At 34.6% G+C, this 21,857-nt stretch overlaps 1 protein-coding gene across 14 annotated transcripts in view; it reads right to left on the bottom strand.

Moving 5' to 3' along the window:
* CSPP1 (centrosome and spindle pole associated protein 1) overlaps positions 1-21,857 on the bottom strand; it is a 220,981-nt gene that overhangs the window by 38,623 nt on the left and 160,501 nt on the right. For 11 of the 14 annotated variants that reach the window (XM_082433615.1, XM_082433603.1, XM_082433610.1 and 8 more), the window contains 3 exons: positions 15,443-15,572; positions 12,691-12,838; positions 1,539-1,691 (listed from right to left, as the gene is read on the bottom strand). In XM_082433615.1, the coding sequence (XP_082289741.1) occupies positions 1,539-1,691; positions 12,691-12,838; positions 15,443-15,572 (431 nt within the window). The remainder of the gene's footprint in view (positions 1-1,538; positions 1,692-12,690; positions 12,839-15,442; positions 15,573-21,857) is intronic. The other 3 variants (XM_082433611.1, XM_082433612.1, XM_082433605.1) reach the window with 1 other exon arrangement.

Below are 21,857 nucleotides of genomic sequence, written 5' to 3'. Positions count from 1 at the left end.
TATGCATATTCAATCATCAAGCTTGTGCTCCTTCTTGGACATGGGTCATGGAAAGCTTTGATTTTTCCAGTGCTTTTGCTTTGTAAGCAGAGCTAGATGCCTAAAATGTTATTACTATGACAGAGAAAGTTCTAGGCTAAGAGAGAACTACAAACAATACAGGGTGTGGAAGAGAAGGGCAGAGAAGGGGTCTGTACCACTGATCTCAATAAAGACTACCAGAAGCAGAAGCCAATGAAGAGAAAAATAATGATAATCAGAAAGAGGTCAAAATTCTCTTCAATAAAATGGAAAGGTGTTTTGATGCTGCTATTGTACACTGAATTATTACAGACTCAGAGTGAGAGCCAAATTAGTAATTTCATCAAAATCAAAGTTCTAATTTTAGTACTCCAAAAATCAAAACTAGATCCACTGTGTAAAAATCTATTGTGGATCAAACTAGGAAAGCATTTTCTTGTAATTAGAGATCAAACAGTGATACAGGCTGTCCATGGAAACAACCAACCACACATCTCGTGAAGTGTTCAAAAAGGCTGCAGAGATCAGTGCTACCATCAAAGGCTTGAAAGATGCAAGGTTAGTAATTCTAATCAGAGCTCACCATTTAGTCTGCCTATTTGGCCAATATGCATTAAAAATTTTTTTAAGTTTTTAAAAAACTGTATGATTAGTCAGGGAACATTTTAGAAAGACTTCCTAATATAGAGTTCTTTTCTAGTCTAAAATTAAAATTTTTGTGAAAGTACAAAAGAGAATTTGTCATAAATAAATGGTTACTTTTATAGGCATCAAAATATAGTGTAAGGTGGTATATTCTTTCAACTTCATTTGAATTTTAAACATGTAACATACTTTCACATATACTTGATACAGAAAGATGATGACAACTTTTCCTGGCAAGTCATAAAGAAAGATATTGAATAATCTTCAATTTACAGAATCTTTAATTAAAGGACCCTGTTTAATAGCAAATCAAAGATATTTGCTTATGAAAGGCAGATGTGACCAGAAGTCAAACTAAACCTTTAATTACTTCATTTATTTCTTTGTATATTGTGGTTTTATAAGGGAGGGCAACTGATTATAAAACAAACAAAAAATGAATTTCACTGTACAATTTATCATACAACATCTGATATGTTTTCACTAATTCAAACTAATTCTGATGGTAAAAGAACCCATAAACTTTACCAAACTCTGTATGGGTAGAAAGACTATTTGATTTTAAGAAATGCCCTCCCCATCAGCAAAATAAAAGTGTTAGCAGCAGCTAAAGTATACATAAGCAAGTAATAAAGCTGAGAAGAAATACATATTAAGGAGCAAAATGTATTTCTTTATTCACTTTTTTCAAAATACCTATGTAAAAAAGATATTGTAAATAGCATGCATAATGTGTTATGCTTCCTGACTCAGAGTAACCAAATTCTCAAAATCATAAGAACTTTCTTGGAGAACAGAAGAGAAATGCTACTGAACAACTTTAGAAATGTAAAAAAAACAAAAAAACAAAAGAATAGAATGTGATTAAAAACCTGAGTGTTTATTTGCAGAATCTTCTAGGTTCTCAGCATTTGAAGTGGCTAAATTTTGGTCTAGAGATACAACAGCCCTTTTATCTTCATATGTTCTTGCATCTGGGTTATGGTAGGCATCTATATTTTGTCTGTGCATCCTATTCAAATCAGCTGAGAGGGAAAAATAAGCCATTTATTTCAATAAATGCATTTCTATAATTAGTATACTTAATACATTTTCTTAAAGTAGGGAAATAGAGAGAAGAACAATAGGACAGAGCTGGAATAACTCAATGGTATCTTGGTGCCCTGAAAACAGAAACAAAATTATCAAAACTTTTAAGAAATTTTTCAAAAAATAACCTTACAAAATAAATTCAAAATCAGTAGAGAACTTAAGAGTATATGGATTTTTGACAACCCATAAAAACCATATTCATATCTATGTTACTTCAGAACTTTGAATATCTTAAATACAGAACAAACATAGTAACAATTCAAAACAAGTCACAGTGAAATTTATCCAACATCATTAGTATTCCTAATGAAAAAATATCATGTGGAGTGGAGTTTTAAAATATATCCACAAATTTTTTTACAATCCTCCCTTAAAAGATGGAGCTCAATTCTCCTCTCCTGGAGTGTGGGCTGTTTCTTATGAAAAGGATACTGCATGCACAATGATGGTATACAACTTCTGAGGCTACTTCATGAAAGACAATATGTTTCCACCTTGCTTGATCTATTGGCTCACTCACTCTGAAGAAGCCACCTACCATTTCAAAAGGACACTTAAGGAGCTCTAAAGACAAGCCCACATGGCAAGGAACTGAGGCCTCCTGAGCTGTGTGAGGGAGCCATATAGGAAACAGATTCTCCAGTCCCAATCAAGACTTCAAACGACTGTAGCCCCAGCTGACACCTTGGACTGCAACCTCATGAGAGATCCTGAGACAGAACCATCCAGCTAAAACACTCACAAATTACTGACTCAAGAACTGCAAGATAATGTTTTTTTAAAAATACTACATGTTAGGGAAACACAGCAATAGATACCACATATGCATGGCAAAAATCTGAGCACATAAGACTATGTCAAACAACTGGTCAATCTTAAAAACAAACTTGAATGGTTACAGAACGCAAAAGCTTTAACAAGATAAAAAGTAGTTTTTCTCCACAAAACAAGTATCTGAGATAGTGTGGCAGCAGTGAACGTGAACATAAACCTGGATATAAGAAGTGCTTATCAGGAAGCCTGTTATGTCCAAGAATGTATTTTTAACATGAATCACAGTTAGAATACCAGAAAGAACATGGCAAATAACACATGAACATTACCAAAGAGAAAGAGAGTTCAGAATCAGGAAAGTTCACATCCTTGCTGCTGCTTCTAAGACAGGTCGGGGACTTCCCTGATGGTCCAGTGGTTAAGACTCCGTGCTTCCACTGCAGGAGATACAGGTTCGATCCCTGGTTCGGTAACTAAGATCCCACAGGCCGTGCGGTGTGGCCAAAAAATAAATAAAGTAATTATTAAACTATTTGCCTAATGCACCGATTAAAGAAAGAAAAGACAGGTTGGACTCAGAAACTGGACAGGAGCTTCGCAGGTGAAGATGGGTGGGAAAGCATAATAAAGAAACAGCTCCAGGGACTTCCCTGGTGGTGCAGTGGTTAAGAATCCGCCTGCCAATGCAGGGGACACGGGTTCGAGCCATGGTCCAGGAAGATCCCACATGCCACGGGGCAACTAAGCCTGTGGGCCACAACTACTGAGCCTGCACCCTAGAGCCCGCGAGCCACAACTACTGAAGCCCGCGCACCCTAGAGCCCGTGCTCCGCAACAAGAGAAGCCACTGCAATGAGAAGCCCGCGCACCGCAACGAAGAGTAGCCCCCACTCGCCGCAACCAGAGGAAGCCCGCGCGCAGCAACAAAGACCCAACGCAGCCAAAAATAAATAAATGAATAAATAAATTTATTTAAAAAAAAAGAAACAGCTCCAAGCGTGAAACATGAAGACTGTTCTGGCAACATTTAAGTAGTCCAGCTTGACTAGAGCTCAAAACACACACAACAGAGAAATGAGAGATTACATAGGAAAATGCAGATCAGATGCCAATTCTGGAATATTCTAAAAAACAAGCTGATGGCTCACTATTCTATTCTGTAGATAGTAGAATGGAGACAGTTTTGGTAGTCACAGAAGTAGAAACAGTAATAACGGCAGTTAACATTTATGATTCACCATTTTTATAATCTATACAATAACTTATATGATATGGTACTATTATTTTCACCCCAGTATTATTAGATGAGAAAATTAAACTAAATTAATTTGTTCAAAGCCAGTAAATGGCTATGCAAGAATGTGAACTCAGTAAGACTCTCCAGAGTCCTTAATGAATTCTGAGCATGGAATAATACAGTTGGTTATACTTTTGATACGTACAGCTTGGATGTGAAAAACAAAGGAGGAGAACGAAGAAGCAATGAAGAAAGAGCAACAGCCCAGGCAAGATATAATAAATCTCTATTATGGTGGTAGTATGAATGAAAATTAAGAGAATTCAAGGAACACTGAAAGGGCAGAACCTACACTTTAGGCTTATTAACTGACTGGCTATGGGAAGTCAAAAGGACTCTTGAATTTTTTACTCTGAACCATCAGAATGATGATGCTTTTACAGAAAAAGACAAAGATGAGCTGGATTTTAAAAATGAAGGTTGGTTTTGCATGCTAAGTATACATAATCCACCAAACATCACGTACAGAGATTCAGAAGACAAGTTGGAAGTGAAGCAGAGTCTTAGAAGTGGTCAGGGGCTGAGTAATATTCCACTGTATATATGTGCCGCATCTTCTTTATCCATTCATCTGTCGATGGACATTTAGGTTGGTTCCATGTCCTGGCTATTGTAAATAGTACTGCAATGAACATTGTGGTACATGTCTCCTTTTGAATTACGGTTTTCTCAGGGTATATGCCCAGTAGTGGGATTGCTGGGTCATAAGGTACTTCTATTTTTAGTTTTTTAAGGAACCGCCATACTGTTTTCCATAGTGGTTTGAGTTATTTGTAGTGAGGTGGATGGACCTAGAGTCTATCATACAGAGTGAAGTAAGTCAGAAAGAGAAAAACAAATACCGTATTCTAACGCATACATATGGGATCTAAAAAAAAAAAAAAAAAATGGTACTGATGAACCTAGTTGCAGGGCAGGAATAAAGATGTAGACATAGAGAATGGACTTGAGGACACGGGGTGGGAGGGGGAAGCTGGGGCGAAGTGAAAGTAGCATCGACATATATACACTACCGAATGTAAAATAGTTAGCCAGTGGGAAGCAGCAGCATAGCACAGGGACATAGCTCAGTGCTTTGCGATGACCTAGAGGGGTGGGATAGGGAGGATGGAAGGGAGGCTCAAGAGGGAGGGGATATGGGGACATATGTATGCATACGGCTGACTCACTTTGGTGTACAACAGAAACCAACAAAGTATTGTGAAGCAATTATACTCCCATAAAGATCTATTAAAAAAAAAAGAAAAAGTGGTCAGGGGCAAAGAAAGAGACTTGAGAAGGCCTAAAAAGAAACAGAGGAGTAGAAGAGACAAGGTGGGAGAAAATGGATGGAAGGAATATATCTAACTCGAGGAACACATGATGTCAGAAGACAGTCCTAGAACAAAGTTCAGGTTTACAGACCCAGAAGAATAACCCAGTTCCTAATACACATACAATAAATGTCAGGTGAAGAGAGGACAGCACTGCAGAGAATGCACAGGACTCAAAGGCAAGAACTGTCAACCCAATTCAAAGAGGATGAACACTGAGTAAAAACCATTAAATTAGAAATTAGGACATCAGTTATTTTTGAAAGTGTAGCATCAGTAGAGTAGTAGGAACTAGAAGTCATTTTATAGAATATGAAGCAATAAGAGGATGGTAGTGGCAGCAACAAGTACAGACTACTTTTGGAGTGTGTTTTATGTAAGGGAAGTACAGCAAGGTCAAGAGCAGAGTTTTTGTTTGTTTATTTGTGTTTAAGAATATACGTTAACCAAAGTATGTTCAGAGCTGGAAGGGAAGGAATTAGTAAAAAGAACTGAAAATGCAAGAGAGAAGGGACTGGCTGAAAACACAGAGAAAAGCTGATTCCAAGAAAACTTCCAAGTGCCAAGGAGTGGTAAGGCAAGAATTAGTTAGCTACTCCTGAAATCATAGCCAAATCCTGGGATCTATCTGAATATGGGAGGTAAATGAAACCAGAAAGATGATGGGAAAGTTAAGGTCATGAACTAATGAATAGCTGTGGTCTCAAAAATGTCATAAAAATGAAACAAAATAACTCCAATGGGAAATCAATATCTCATTGTCATCCAATTCACTAGAAGAGCATAAAACCAGCCTATGTAAATAAGAAGTCACTATGAATAATTATACATATAGTATTCTTTTTTATATTTCAAGAGTGCAATATATTAAGCTCACTCCTTCCAGATGATACCCATACCCAGAGCTCTGTTACCAAACTAGTGAAAGATTAGGGAATAAAATATCACTTTGATATTCACCTACACAAACTATAAAGTAAGAGATATATATCTTACAAGTAAACACTATAATAAACTTCAAAATCAATAACATGTTTTAATTTACTGTTGTGATTACACAGTTTTCTCAACTATTAGAATAATAGTCAATGTATTTATATAAAAGGAAAATTAATTTCATCAGAGTACATAATTATTATTTAAGACTTAAGACTACCAGATTCAGCAATCAAAACAAACCCATATTGCTTTTTATTGGAAAAGATGATTTGTCAATCAGTTGGTCACTCCTTGTCTATCTTTTTTTTGCGAGGCAGTAAAATACAAGGTATGAAATCAGCTAAAAGATGAAAATTAAAAAAAGCACTTTGGTCAAAAGTATAATTTGCCAACTGAAAAGGTATCACTGAAAATGGGCATTTATTTCAAATGTATATCATCATATCATTTAATATAATATTGCTAGCATTACAAGAATAATTCTACAAAGAAAGGAATAACAAAAGAAAATGTTACAGATTCATGAGTGGGAAAATAATTCTACTCTCTGAACAATTTATCAGACCAGGGCTAAATTATATGATACCTACAGGTAAACAATACATAAATAATAATTAATTCTTTTCATTCCTTATTTTATAATCTTTGCTTTTTTATAAACCTAAATGAATACTTTGAAATTAAAATTAACTTTACAAGTTACTCTTTGTACTCTGGTGGAAAATACCAAACATTTTAAAGAAAATGGCTAAGATATGTTAAATAGTACCATAGGCCCGGGATTATTCAGCAATCTACTGCTGACATACAAACTCTTTTATAATGTATCAATTCAGAGGGCTAAAGAAAATTTCCAATCCTGGCACTACTAGTACAGTACATATTTCCAAATTAACCTAATTTTTAATATATACACTTACTTATAGAGATCAGAGTCTACAAGGTAAATAAAAATATAATTGGTAGTCCATAAAATAAATCTCATAAACTTAAAAACACTGAAATAACAAAAAAGTATATTCTCTGAACAAAACAGAATATATGCTAGAAGTGAACAACAGAAAGCTATCTGGAAATATGCCCAAATATTTGGAATTTTTTTTGTATACATCTTTATTGGAGTATAGTTGCTTTACAATGTTGTGTTAGTTTCTGCTGTATAACAAAGCGAATCAGCTACATTCATACGTATATCCCCATATCCCCTCCCTCTTGCATCTCCCTCCCACCCTCCTTATCCCACCCCACTAGGTGGTGGCAAAGCACCAAGCTGATCTCCCTGGGCCATGCAGCTGCTTCCCACCAGCTATCCATTTTACATTTGGTAGTGTATATATGTCAACGTTACTCTCTTCACATCATCCCAGCTTACCCATCCCACTCCCCATGTCCTCAAGTCCACTCTCTACGTCTAGGTCTTTATTCCTGCCCTGCCCTTAGGTTCGTCAGAACCATTTTTTTTTTTTTTAGATTCCAGATATATGTGTTAGCATACGGTATTTGTTTTTCTCTTTCTGACTTACTTCACTCTGTATGACAGACTCTAGGTCCATCCACCTCACTACAAATAACTCATTTCTTTTTATGGCAGAGTAATATTCCATTGTATATATGTGCCACATCTTCTTTATCCATTCATCTGTCGCTGGACACTTAGGTCGCTTCCCTGTCCTGGCTATTGTAAACAGTGCTGCAGTGAACATTGTGGTACATAACTCTTTTTGAATTATGGTTTTCTCAGGGTATATGCCCAGGCGTGGGATTGCTGGGTCATATGGTAGTTCTATTTTTAGTTTTTTAAGGAACCGCCATACTGTTCTCCATAGTGGCTGTATCAATTTACATTCCCACCAACAGTGCAAGAGGGTTCCCTTTTCTCCAACCCTCTCCAGCATTTATTGTTTGTAGATTTTTTGATGATGGCCATTCTGACCAGTGTGAGGTGAATCTCATTGTAGTTTTGATTTGCATTTATCTAATGATTAGTGATGTTGAGCATCTTTTCATGTGTTTGTTGGCAATCTGTATATCTTCTTTGGAGAAATGTCTATTTGGGTCTTCTGCCCATTTTGGGATTGAGTTGTTTGTTTTTTAGATATTGAGCTGCATGAGCTGCTTGTATATTTTGGAGATTAATCCTTTGTCAGTTGCTTCGTTTGCAAATCCAAATATTTGGAAATTTTTAAAACTCACTTCTAAATAATCAGTGGGTCAAAGAAAAATCAAAAGGAGAATTAGAAAACTGAATTGAATGAAAATGAAAATATAACATATCAAATCTGTGATATACAGTTAAAGCAGTACTCAGAGGGAAATCTGTAGCATTTTTAAACAAATATATTAGAAAAGAAATAAGGTCTCAAACCATAATCTAAGCTTCCACACTAAGAAATCAGAAAAAGAAGAGAAAATTAAAAGCACAAAGCAAACAAAAGAAAGAAAATAGTAAAGAGCAAAAATCAATGAAATAGGAAGAGAAGAACAACAGAGAAAAATCAATGAAAACAAAAGCTGGTTCTATGAAAAGATAAATCAAATAGATAATCTCTAGGCAAACTGGTTAAGAAAAAGGAAAGAATATAAAAATTACAAATATCAGGAATAAAAGAGAAGCAGGAGCCATCACTATAGATCCTACAGACCTTAAAAGAATAATAAAATATTATGAACTTTATGCCAAAAAATTCAAAAACTCAGAAGAAATGGATAAATTCTTCAAATGATTCAAACCACCAAACTTCACGATTTGGTGTCATGATTTCTAAACATTGTACTAGAGTTCCTAACCAGGGAAAAGACAAGTAAAATAAGTAAAAGGCATTCAGATTGGAAAGGAATAAATAAAACTCTGTCTACAGATAACATGACTGTCTACATTTATTTAATCTATCATTTAATTAATAGTATTGTAACCATTTTAATCTTCAGTTTTGATCACTGTGCCAAGACTACGTAAGGTGCTAACATTAAGGGAACCTAGGTAAAAGGTACTCTCTATACTATCTTTGCAACTCTTCTATAAGTCAAATTATTTCAAAACAAAAAGTTACAATGAGATGTCACTACACACTTAATAGAATGACAAATTTCTAAGACAATCTCAAGCGCTCATGAGGGTTCACAGCAACGGGAAATCTCATGCTCTGCTGGTGGGAATGCAAAATGGCACAACCACTTTGGGAAAAGGTCTGGGAGTTTCTTACACAGGTAAACATACACTTATTATATGTCCCAGCAATTCCATTCCTAGGCATTTACCCAAAAGAAATGAAAACTTATGTTCACACAAAGACCTGTAAGTGAATGTTTATAATAGCTTTATTCATAATAGCCTCAAACCATAAACAATCCAAAAGTCCATCAACTGGTAAATGGATAAACAACTGTGGTGCTTCCCCACAACAGAATACTATTCAGTAATAAAAAGAAATACACTACTGATGTATATAACAACATGGATAAATCTCAAAAACATCATACTAAGTTAAAAAAAAAAAAAAAGACATAAAAGGCAATACTATTGTGCCAGAGTGCAGCTCAGAGACTGACAAGGGTATAGGGCTGGATAAGTTAGAAATATTCAATATCTTGATTATGGCAGTGGTTACCAGAATCAGTTGTCAAAACTCAATGAACAAAACACTTTAAAAGGGCGAATTTTACTGTATGCAAATTGTGTCTCAATAAACAGCATAAAAACAAACATAAATCTAACTGGGGCAAATATAATACATAAAAGAAATACAAATATTTAACCAAATATATGTGAAGCAATCTTGCTATTAATCAATTAGAACTATGAGATATTTCTGCTATCTTTCAAATTGGTTAAGTATTTTTAATTTTTTTTTTTTACTTTTTTTCTCTTGGTGTACATACAGGTTTTTAAAATTTTTAATATACAATAGAGTCAAGTAACATCACCATAATCAGGATACAGAAGAGTTCCATCACCCCCAAAAACTCCATCATAGTTACTCCCTCTCCTCAGCTATCATCTTTGGTAACCAGTGATTTGTTCTCCATTGCTACAGTTTTGTCATTTTGAGAATGTATGTGTATGTAACCTTTACAGAAGGGCTTCTTTCCCTTAAGACTTCCCTTGAGCGTCTTCCAAATTGTTTTGTGCATCAATAGTTCATTCTTTCTTACTGCTGAGTAGCATCCCATCATGTGAATGTTCCACAGTTGTTTATCCATTCACCCATTGAAAGACATTAGAATATACTAAGTTTTTTTACGGGAACTTGAATAAGGAATTTTAATGAATAAAGAACTGAGAAAAGAAACAGATTTTAAGTGTAGTACAAGTAATCAAAACGAGAGGTATTTACTCTAAAAGGGTTGATGCTATGTTAAAATTGTATGAGTAACAGATTTTGATATTTTATTAATAACTAGTTTACCTTATAAAGAGATCTTTCTTAGAGAGCGAAGATAATGGTGAACATTCAATTTCTTTAATTTGTTTGTAATAAAAGATCAAAGATGAAACAGGAGTAATTAGAAAAGCCAGCAGCTGAATTAAAGTTACCCTACATAACCTCTGTTATATGGTCTTGGCCATCTCATGAAATAAAGCAAAACACTGAACTTTACTACATATTTTAAATAGAAAAATTATGTTCTCTCTAAAATACAACAGCCACATACAAAACAAACTGATATTCTTTAAGTGATGAGTTTACTGGCTTTGAAAATACCATTAAAAAAAGAGTTCCACTGCATTTGATAAAACAGCACACCTTTTTTATTTCATGGCATGACTGTGGCATTAAATAAGCAAACTAAACATTACCACTAAAAGTAAACATCTCAGAAAAGTTTGCTCCATTCCTGTTAGGTCAAGCAATTCTAAAACAGTATTTTATAATTCAATAACAAACACTTATCCTACTCACTTCTACCAATTAAACACACACAAAACACTGTAATTGTATTGTCTGAACTGGAAATAATCTTAGAGCAAGCTGGAAACTTCTAGGAAATTATTCCAGTGTTTCCCAAAGTTTCTGTTACATAAATAAGCACTTCCTTCGTGGTAACTGTTATGTTTCTATCAATTTACAATTTAAATTTAATAGCAAAGACTGGGTAGATGCTTATCAATCTCATGTCCTCCTCCTGGGTATAAAGAAACCAAAACTTCCCAGCCTCCCAAGCAGTTACTTTAGAACCTTATAACTAGGTCTGAACAATGGAACAAAGACAAAAGTGATATTCCTCCACTTTCAGGCCAGGCCCCAACAAAATTCTCAACTTGTTCTCCCACCCTCTGGACCACATCTGTGCAGCTAGAAATAAAGGACTCCAAAATGGTGGAATGACACAATGGAAGGGGCCCACATTCCCGTCACCTCTTGGAGGAGAACCACCCAAACAGCATCAGAATGTGACTTAAGTGAGAAGTAAACTTACACTGCCTTAAGCCTTAAGCCTCTGAGAAATGGGAGTTCTTTGTTAGAGCACTTTTCGTTAAATGCCTTTACTTTCAAAGGAAATGTTATAGTACTATCCATTAATGGAAAACCAGTGTTTTTCTAATATATATTCAAATAAACATTTAACTTCTATGCTTATCTATGCATCACCTAAAATCATCTCATCTATAAAGAGAGAGTAAGAGTTCTAGTCTTCAAAACTGTGAGGAAAGTATTTATGAGGTGAAGAAAGGAAAGGAATAAATTCTTTGGAAAAGAAAAGAAAAGAAAAGAATTATCTCATTAATTTAAGTGGGCCTCAAATGTATCTTTTTTAAAAAGCCATCTTTAAAAAAAAAAAAAGCCATCTTTAACAAAGAATCAAAGGCATAATACTTAAGAACTCTAATAACTCAGTACCCCTCAAAATCTTCTGATTGCATCTCTCAGCTATCCCTACAACAAAGCACAAACCCAAAGAATGTGAAATTTACATTTTTACCATTTTAATGGGTTTCTAATTATTCATTTCTCATTTCCAATTAAACAATTTTAAAAAACCCATTATCTTTCTCTGCTTTTATTCTAAGCTAAAAGCTAATCAGAGACCATTCCAATATATATAACAAGTTATATAAAGCGTCTTTTCAAAGTGCTTGTTGTGTGATTTCTAGATGGAACATTTTTAAGAGTACATAATTGAAAGATAAATCAATATAATTCTGCAACCTGCCAAAACTTTCTGAGGCCAGGTCTTTGTCAAAGGAGTCTCTGCATTGTGCAAGTACATAACATCCCACCACTACACCAGATCACTTATTTTAAAGACATCTTACTAGTTTAAAAAAAAAATTGCAATAAGCGTTTTATTATTTGTACTAGAAAACTTTAAAAAATTCTAACTACTAGTTTGGGTAAAAACTTGCCAACATGAACTTTTCTCTGCAACTGAGTTATTATCATTGGAGGGTGAAAAATTTGTAATAAAAATAAATGAATAGTAATCTGAAGAAGAAAGGCTTTTTAACCTGTTATTATGCTTACTATCAAAATACCTCTTTTGCATTAAGCTGTACAAAAAGAGACCTTGCCTTACAGACTATGATTCCCACTTTTTTCTACTCCCCATTCTTTTAAAAAGTTAAACTTAGTTTCTCTTAAAAACAACAAATCAATGGAAATAACATACTTATCAGATTTCCTTTTGCATCTCTCAGAGGAGCACCACCTCCACCTTTCCCCCAGGGGTTATAACTTCTCATTTCAGCTTCTAATTTAGCTTCATATTCTTCTTTTTCTTCTCGTTCTTTCCTTCTTCTTTCTTCTCTTTCTCGAATCTTAACAACATTAAGAAACATTCGTAATAAGTGCTGACAAGTATTCTGATACAAAAAGTTAGTTTTAATATCAGATTTTATTTTTCTTATTAGAGAAAAAAATGGATTTTTTTTCAGTATACTTCACTATAAAATTTAACATCACAAATATATTTAAAAACAATTTAAGGGGCTTCCCTGATGGCGCAGTGGTTAAGAATCCGCCTGCCAATGCAGGGCACACGGGTTCGAGTCCTGGTCCAGGAAGATCCCACATGCCGCAGAGCAACTAAGCCGGTGCACTACAACTACTGAGCCTGTGCTCTAGAACCCGCGAGCCACAACTACTGAGCCCATATGCCACAACTACTGAAGCCCGCACGCCTAGAGCCCATGCTCCGCAGCAAGAGAAGCCACCGCAATGAGAAGCCTGGGCACCACAACGAAGAGTAGCCCCTGCTCGCCGCAACTAGAGAAAGCCCACATGCAGCAACAAAGACCCAATGCAGCCAAAAATAAAATAAATAAAATAAATTTATAAAAAAATAAAATAAAATAAAAACAATTTTAAAACACTTTGATAGCTGGAATATATAGCTGCTACTCCCTCGCATCATGTCACTTGAGTCCTTTCCAGCCACTGGTGCCACTTTGGACTAAACCAACCCCATCTTCCCACCCCCCAGCTTCATTCCCTCTCTAACCTCACCAGTTTCATGGGGACCAACAGAATCTCCCTACTTCCTTTTTTCATCTACCCTTTCATGGGATCTGGCCAGCAACAAACTACTCCTCACACCTCATGGGATCTGGGCCAACTACTTTCTATACCTCACCGGACCTACTCTACCCTGGGCAAACTCCATTTCCAAAATTCAAAGCTGTTGAAGGTTCAAAGCTCTCTGGAGAATGTTGGGCTATTTAAGTATACTTTATGAAAGCATAAAAAACAAATACAGTCTTAACATCATCAAGTATAAGCACAGGGTTGGTCTCTAAAGACAAAAATAGGCAATGAATAAAGATCTACATTTTAGAAAGTTACTTTTAAAATCATAACCATATGCATGGAAAATTTAAGCAACTACTCCAGAAAGGCCAAGGAAGTTATCACATACATAAAATAATATTCTAGAGTTAGGAAAGCTGGTTTTGTCGGTGGTGTTTTTAATATGCTCATTTGAAAACAGACAGATAAATGCAGTCTTTTGTTTGTAGAATCATAACACACAAAAAAATAATGTTGGTAATTCTATAATTTAAAAAAATCCACCTTCCAAGGAGGTTGCCCAACGTAAAAAACTGAACAAAAAAACTGAGCTTTAGAAGAAATCCAAGTGAAACTTTGTAGAAAAGTACCTCAGGTGAATATATACCTAGAGTTCCAGGGTCCTCTCTGGAGGAGATATGAGTATTCCCCTCAAAAAACCCATACATCTAATACAGTTATTCTTTTTTTTTTTAAGCTATTCATTTATTATTATTATTATTATTTATTTACTTATTTTTGGCTGTGTTGGGTCTTCGTTGCCACGCACGGGCTTTCTCTAGTTGCGGTGAGCGGGGGCTACTCTTCGTTATGGTATGCGGGCTTCTCATTGCAGTGGCTTCTCTTGTTGCAGAGCACGGGCTCTAGGTGCGCAGGCTTCAGGAGTTGTGGCACACGGGCTCAGTAGTTGTGGCTCGTGGGCTCTAGAGCGCAAGCTCAGTAGTTGTGACGCACGGGCTTAGTTGCTCCACGGCATGTGGGATCTTCCCAGACCAGGGCTCGAACCCGTGTGCCCTGCATTGGCAGGTGGATTCTTAACCACTGCGCCACCAGGGAAGTCCCTGATACAGTTACTCTTAAGTAAACTCTCTCCAAACATTACAAACCACAACAGAACATTATCCTCCTCCCTAAGCATTCTACCTCTTTTTTCCCTACGCTCAGTTCACAGCCTCATTATTCTCTCAGATTACAACACTCAGAATCATCTTCAAGCCCTCTGTTCTTTCCTCACTCCCTAAATCTAAGCCCTATCAATGGAACCCCAGAACTGTCTCTTGGATGCCCTCTCCATCTTCCCCACCTGGTTCAGGGCCTTGTTACCTCCTGGCTGGACTACCTCAATAGTTTACTAAAAGGTTTCTCTGCCACATCTCTTTCCCAACCGTCCATATCACAACCAGATATCTTCCTAAAAGCCACATCTACTCATATCAACTATTTCTTTCACTCTTTGGCTTAAAATGTCCTCCCTTTGGCTACTGATAACAAGATGAAACTGAAAACCCCTTATTAGCTATCCTTCACAATCCAGCACAATCTAACACTCCAGCCCCTTCTCGACTACATCAATTCCATTCCCTGAATACACCAGGAATTTCACATTTATTCACTGTATAACATGCAACTCAAATATCATCAACCATGTGAAGCCCTCCTAACAGCCCAGGCAATTATTCTCCCTATCCCATGCATTCCAGTCTACCTACATCAAACTTTATCACACTGAATTATAAATGAATGGAATTTGTTCTCCTCCGCCACACTCTGAGTTTTAATGGACCACTGTACTAACACATAAGATGTTTAATATTAGATGAACGAACAAACGAATGAATTAAAAAATGAATGAATACCTGCTGCTGCAAAGCTTCTTGGTAAGACTGAAGTGACTGTTTTGAAGGCTTTGGTTTATCTTCAAAAAACAATCCTGAATTTATTGCTCGATCGCTTGTAATTTTCAGTTCATTCTGTCCAACCGTACTCCTACATCAAATACACAATAATCCAGATTCATTTATAACAAAACAAGAAGAAAATGCAACACACCTTTGAAATAGCATGGCATTTAAGTACATTTAAAATAGGGAAAGAATTTCTCTATAGTTCAAAGAGAAATCCTTAAGTAAATGACCCCTATCTCTGCTTTCACAATCAATGGAACTTTCAAATTTACTGAATCTATTTCTTGACGTAGGTGGCAGTTACATGCAAGTAAAACTTTCACATACAAGTAAAAACAGTTTGTGATAATTCATCAAGCAATATACGTATTACTTACGCACTTTTCTGAATGCAGTGGAAGTCCCTCTACTAATACCATAACTAATGACTTACTTAATAAATTTGCTCCAAAATAAAGTATTGAAAATAACTTCCTAGCCATTTCAAGAATAAAACAATATAAATACAGTAAAGAGTCTGACTATCCCAAATAAATTTAAAATTTTAAAAAACTTACAAGGAATCAAAAAAAATTTTTTAACATATTACAGTAATATAAACCTCAAGGAATAAAGTACTATTTGTTTACAATACATGTTAAAATACAGGAATATAGCCACTTTGAAGAAAACAATATATTTAATATATCTTTTATAAAAGATAAACTCAAATATTATTTTTAAAATAAAACTATACTAATAAAAAAGAGACTACAAAAGGCTCCTATCTCCGAAAACAACATCATCACCTTTTTTTTTTTTGATGGCAGAAATAAAATGTGTGCTTTATTGTTTGGGGGATTTTCTAAAATTTATTTTTTATTTTTTATACAATTTTAAAGGTTACTTTCCATTTAGTTATTACAAAATATTGGCTATATTCCCCATGTTGTACAATATATCCTTGAGCTTATCTTACACCCAAAAGTTTGTCCCTCCCCATTGGTAACCACTGGTTTGCTCTCTGTATCTGTGAGTCTTCTTCTTTTTTGTTATATTCACTAGTTTGTTGTATTTTTTAGATTCCACATACAAATGATATCATACAGTATTTGTCTTTCTCTGACTTATTTCACTTAGCATAATGCCCTCCAAGTTCATCCATGTTGCTGCAAATGGCAGAATTTTGTTCATTTTTTACGGCTGAGTAGTATTCCATTGTGTATATAAATCTCAACTTCTTTATCCACTCATCTGTTGATGGACATTTAGGTTGCTTCCATATCTTGGCAACTGTAAGTAATGCTGCTATGAACAATCGGGTGCATGTATCTTTTCGAATTAGTGTTTTTGTTTTTTTCAGATATATACCCAGGAGTGGAATTGCTGAATAATACAGTAGTTCTATTTTTAGTTTTTTGAGAAACCTCCATATTGTTTTCCACAGTGGCTGCACCAATTTACATTCCTACCAACAATGTACGAGGGTTCCCTTTTCTCCACAGCCTCACCAACATTTGTTAGTTGTGTTCTTTTTGATGACCATCCTGAGAGGATTGAGGTGATATCTCACTGTGGCTTTAATTTGCATTTCTCTGATGCTTAGCGATGTTAAGCATCTTTTCATTTGCCTGTTGGCCCTGTGCACATCCTGTTTGGAGAAATGTCTATTCAGGTCTTCTGCCCATTTTTTAATCGGGTTGTTTGTTTTTTTGATGTTGAGTTGTATGAACTGTTTATATATTTTGGATATTAACTCCTTATCGGTCACATCATTTGCAAATATTTTCTCCCATTCAGTAGCCTGTCTTTTCCTTTTGTCGATGGTTTCCTTTGCTGTGCAAAAGCTTTTAAGTTTAATTAAGTTCCATTTATTTATTTTTTGCTTTTATTTCCTTTGCTTTAGGAAATGGATCAAAAAATTGTTGCTACAATTTATGTCAAAGAGTGTTCTATGTTTTCTTTGAGGAGTTTTATGGTTTCTGGTCTTACATTTAGGTCTTTAATCTACTGTGAGTTTATTTTTGTATATGGTGTTAGAGGACATTCTAGTATACTCCTAGGAGTGGAACTGAAGTGTTGTATGGTAAGTAGACATTTAACATTTTAAGAAATTACCATTTCCTGCAACTGCTTTTTATATACTAATTTTGTGTTCAGCAATTCTGCTAACACTCCTATTAATTCTATATTTTATCTGTACATTCTTTTGCAAATAATATCAGTTTTCTCTCTTCTTTTCTAATCCTTGTACCTATCTTCCTTCCTTTTTTTCTTATTTTTGACCTTGCTACAATTATTGACCCCTAAAAGTAATGACAATAATTACACTAGTCATTATTATCAATCTCAAAAAGAGTATTTTAAACATTTCACCATTAAGTAAAATATATGATGTAGGTTTTTCATGTTTATACTTTCTCAGTGTAAGCAGGTCTCCCTCTAATATACTGACATATTGAATTTTATTAATGCTTTCTCTGTATCTATTGAGATAACCATATAGCTTTTTTCTTTGTTCTCTTAATATGATGTATTACAGTAATTGATTTTACCATAATGTTGATATCTAACACCAATTAGCATTTAGTATATATCAGACACGGTTCTAGATGCTTTACATATTTTAATTCATTCAATCCTCAGAATAACCCTGAGTTGATACCATTATTATCCCAATTAACAAACAAGAAATAAAACTTAAGAAACTTGCCTTAAGCTGATTAGTAAAACCTGGATTCAAACCAAGGCACTCTGCCTGCAAAGCCTACACTCTTAGTTGATATGAAATACTAAGTTTATTCATCCTACTTTCCAGAATAATTGCAATTTGGGATGAAATATCCTTTTCTACATTATGAGGTTCAATTTTAGGATTCTTCTATCTGTGAGTGAAACTAGCCTATAACTTCCTGTTCTCATATTGGCCTTGTCAGGTTTGAGTATCAGGAGTATCATAGTCTCAGTAGCAGTGTGAATTTGATACTCTATATTAGTTTGTGTAAGATTAATTTTTTTCCTTGAATGTCTGGTGTAATTCACCAGTCCATCTAGATGCAGAGTTTATTTTGTGGGATGATTTGAAACTTGTGACCCCTAAATTTTTAAACAGTTTTGATATTATCCATGTTTTTTATTACTTCTTATCAGTTTTATTAAGTTAAAATTTTTTTTTTAATTTTTATTTACTTATTTTTGGCTGTGTTGGGTCTTCGTTTCTGTGTGAGGGCTTTCTCCAGTTGCGGCGAGCGGGGGCCACTCTTCATCGCGGTGCGCAGGCCTCTCACTATCGCGGTCTCCCCTGTTGCGGAGCACAGGCTCCAGATGTGCAGGCTCAGCAGCTGTGGCTCACGGGCCCAGTTGCTCCGCGGCATGTGGGATCCTCCCAGACCAGGGCTCGAACCCGCGTCCCCCACATTGGCAGGCAGACTCCCAGCCACTGCGCCACCAGGGAAGCCCAAGTTAAATTTTAATAGGAATTTTTCTTCACTTAAATTTCCAAATTCACTGTCATAAACTTGTTCATAATATATTTTTATTGTCTTTTTAAGGTTAACTACAACTAAAGTGACAATTTTTTTTATTCCTAATATTTCTTATTTATACCTTTCACTTTTGTTTTGTTTTTTTTCCTTGACCAACATCAGTAGAGAATTATCTATTTTAATAGTCTTTTCAAAGAACTAACTTTAGACTCTGTTGATCCTCAGTATTATATATTTCTATTTCATTTATTTCTCTTCTTTATTATTTCTTTCCTTGCTTCTTTGGGTTTACTTTGCTATTCTCTCACTTTTTAGATGCCTGATAATTATTTTAATTTTCACCCTTTTTACATATTTTCTAATTTGTTCCCTGTTTTCTAATTTCCAATATATCGAGGGTTTGTTATTTTAAAAATTGATTTCTACTTTAAATGGTCCATAGGATATGAGTCTACCAAAATTTACTGAGACTTCCTTTAAGGACTAGTATGTGGTAAGTTTTATAAATACTCTTGTGAGATTAGTAAAAATAGACATTCTCAAGTTTGAGGTGTATTTCTATACATTTCCACTAAAATAAGCTTGTTAATTATGTTAAGTAAATTATTCTCTAACTTTATTATTTTCTGCTTTATCTAACACTTATAAAAAGAAGTAATAAAGTCTCACATTAGGATTCTATATTTGTCAACTTTTACCTGCAGTTCTTTAAATTTTTGCTTTATGAATTTTGAGATGATGTTTTCAGGTGCATAAAAATTTCTGTCACATTATCCTGCTAAAATGAACCTCTATTCTTTATAAATGGATCCTCTTTGTCTCAAACAAACCTTTATGACTGAAAAATCCATTTCATCTAATGTTACTATAGCTAAACAAATTTTAGTATAATTCATATTCTCCTAGTATATCTGTACCCTTTAACTTTCAACTTTTCTATACCACTTGCTCAAGTATATCTTATAAGTAACATGTACCTGGATTTTGCTTTTGCAACTAGTATGACAAGCTTTCTCTCTGACCTAGATACTTTATCATTTACTAACATCAAATTTAATTTTGCCATTTAATTTGGACTTACAATCAGATTAAATAGGCTCCTTAAACCTTTCAATGTTTTTTTGTTCTCTCTTTTTTTTGCCTCCTTTTGGATTTTATTTTTCCTCTAGCACATTAGTAAGTTGCACCTTTTGTCCATATATTTTTAGCGGTTATCCTAGAAATATAACACCCATACATAACTTATCAAAGACTAAAGCTATTCAAAATCTTTACCATGTTCACAAATGATACAAAGATTTTTAAACACATTAACTCCATCTAACCCCATCCAAATTACATGCTATTCCTATTAATTACTCTTAATTTTACTTACTTTTAAACCCATTATAATTTTACCATATATAATATTTATTTAATTCCATCTACGTATTTACCACATTTTTTTCTTTCTACTGTTTCATGTAACGCAGACCTCCCCTATGTGACCTTCCTTCTGCATTTAGAATTGTACTTACTAAGGGTCTGCTAGTGGCAAATTCAGCTGTTTCTCTTAAAATATTTTTATTTCAATCTCATTCATTTTATTTCAATCTCATTCATGAAAAATAACTTTGCTGAGTATAAAATCATCTCAACAAATTGACGGTATCTATAGTTATCTTCTGAATTCCTTCCTAGAGTTCATTTGAAAGTAATGTCATTTCTTTCTGGCTGATTTTAAGTTCCTCTGTATTTCATTTATGTTCTAAAGTTTTACTGTGACTGTCTTGGTATGGAATTCTTTTATTTCTCCTGTTTGAGAGGTATTAGGCTTCTAGAATCTATGGATTAGGACCTTTAATCAATCGTAGAAAATTTTAAGATATCATCTCTTCAAATACTTCTTCCATCTCATTCTCTCTCTTTTTCTAGAATTCCAATTAGTTACACTTAAACCTTTATAGTGCCATAATTTTTACTCCCTTTTTCATATTTTCCATGTCTTTTTCTCCCTGTTCTGGCTGAATTTCTTCAGCTCTACTAGTTCAGAGGTTCTCAAACTTTAGTGTACATTAGAATCACCAGGAAAGCTTATTGAACACAAGTTGTTGGGCCCCAGCATAGAGTTTCTGATTCATAGGTAGGATGGGGCTTGAGAGTTTGCATTTCCAACATGTTCCCATAATGCTGCTACTCTGGGGACCACATTTGAAAACCACTGTTCCAACTTATTAATTCTCACTTTGGGTATGTCAAATCTGCTATTAAGGCCCATCCATTGAGTTACTACTCTCAATTATTTAAAATTTTTACTAAAATATCTAGTTAATTCTATTTCAAATCTGCTATTAAGGCCCATCCATTGAGTTACTACTCTCAATTATTTAAAATTTTTACTAAAATATCTAGTTAATTCTATTTCAAATCTGTTGGTCATTCTTCATAGTTTCTTATGCCCTGGTACAAACATGATCAATATGACCATTTTATATTTTGCCTAACAATTCCTAATGTGAGGTCTCTGTCATTCTTTTATTGCAAGCCTATTCCCACTTATGGTTTATATCCTTGTAAATTTTGTGATTGCTGAATATGAACTTCACATTTTCCATGGAAAAGTATTGAAAGTCCCTAATCTTCACTTTCTATTTTACCAACTGCTTTGGGAATTTCCCTTTTTGTTACTCAGACACTGGTAGCTTCATTAATAATCTCTGTACTTTTTACCCTCCTCCATTAAACAAATTTGTATCATCCTCCTATAATTCTGTCTCTCATCAATTTTCCAATCATTTTTCCTTAAAGAGTGATATTGCTTCCACATTTCAAGAAATATATTTCTGAAAGAGTACACAAAGAAAGCACATAAAACAAAGAGCAAAGATAACCAGCATTCAAAACTAAAAATAAAGAAATGGAAA

The sequence above is a fragment of the Balaenoptera physalus genome (genome assembly GCF_965194825.1).
Source record: "Balaenoptera physalus genome assembly, chromosome: 17".
In the NCBI taxonomy this organism is placed as follows: domain Eukaryota; kingdom Metazoa; phylum Chordata; class Mammalia; order Artiodactyla; family Balaenopteridae; genus Balaenoptera; species Balaenoptera physalus.
The sequence above is the reverse complement of the archived record's forward strand: the minus strand, read 5'-3'. Positions and strand labels throughout refer to the sequence as shown.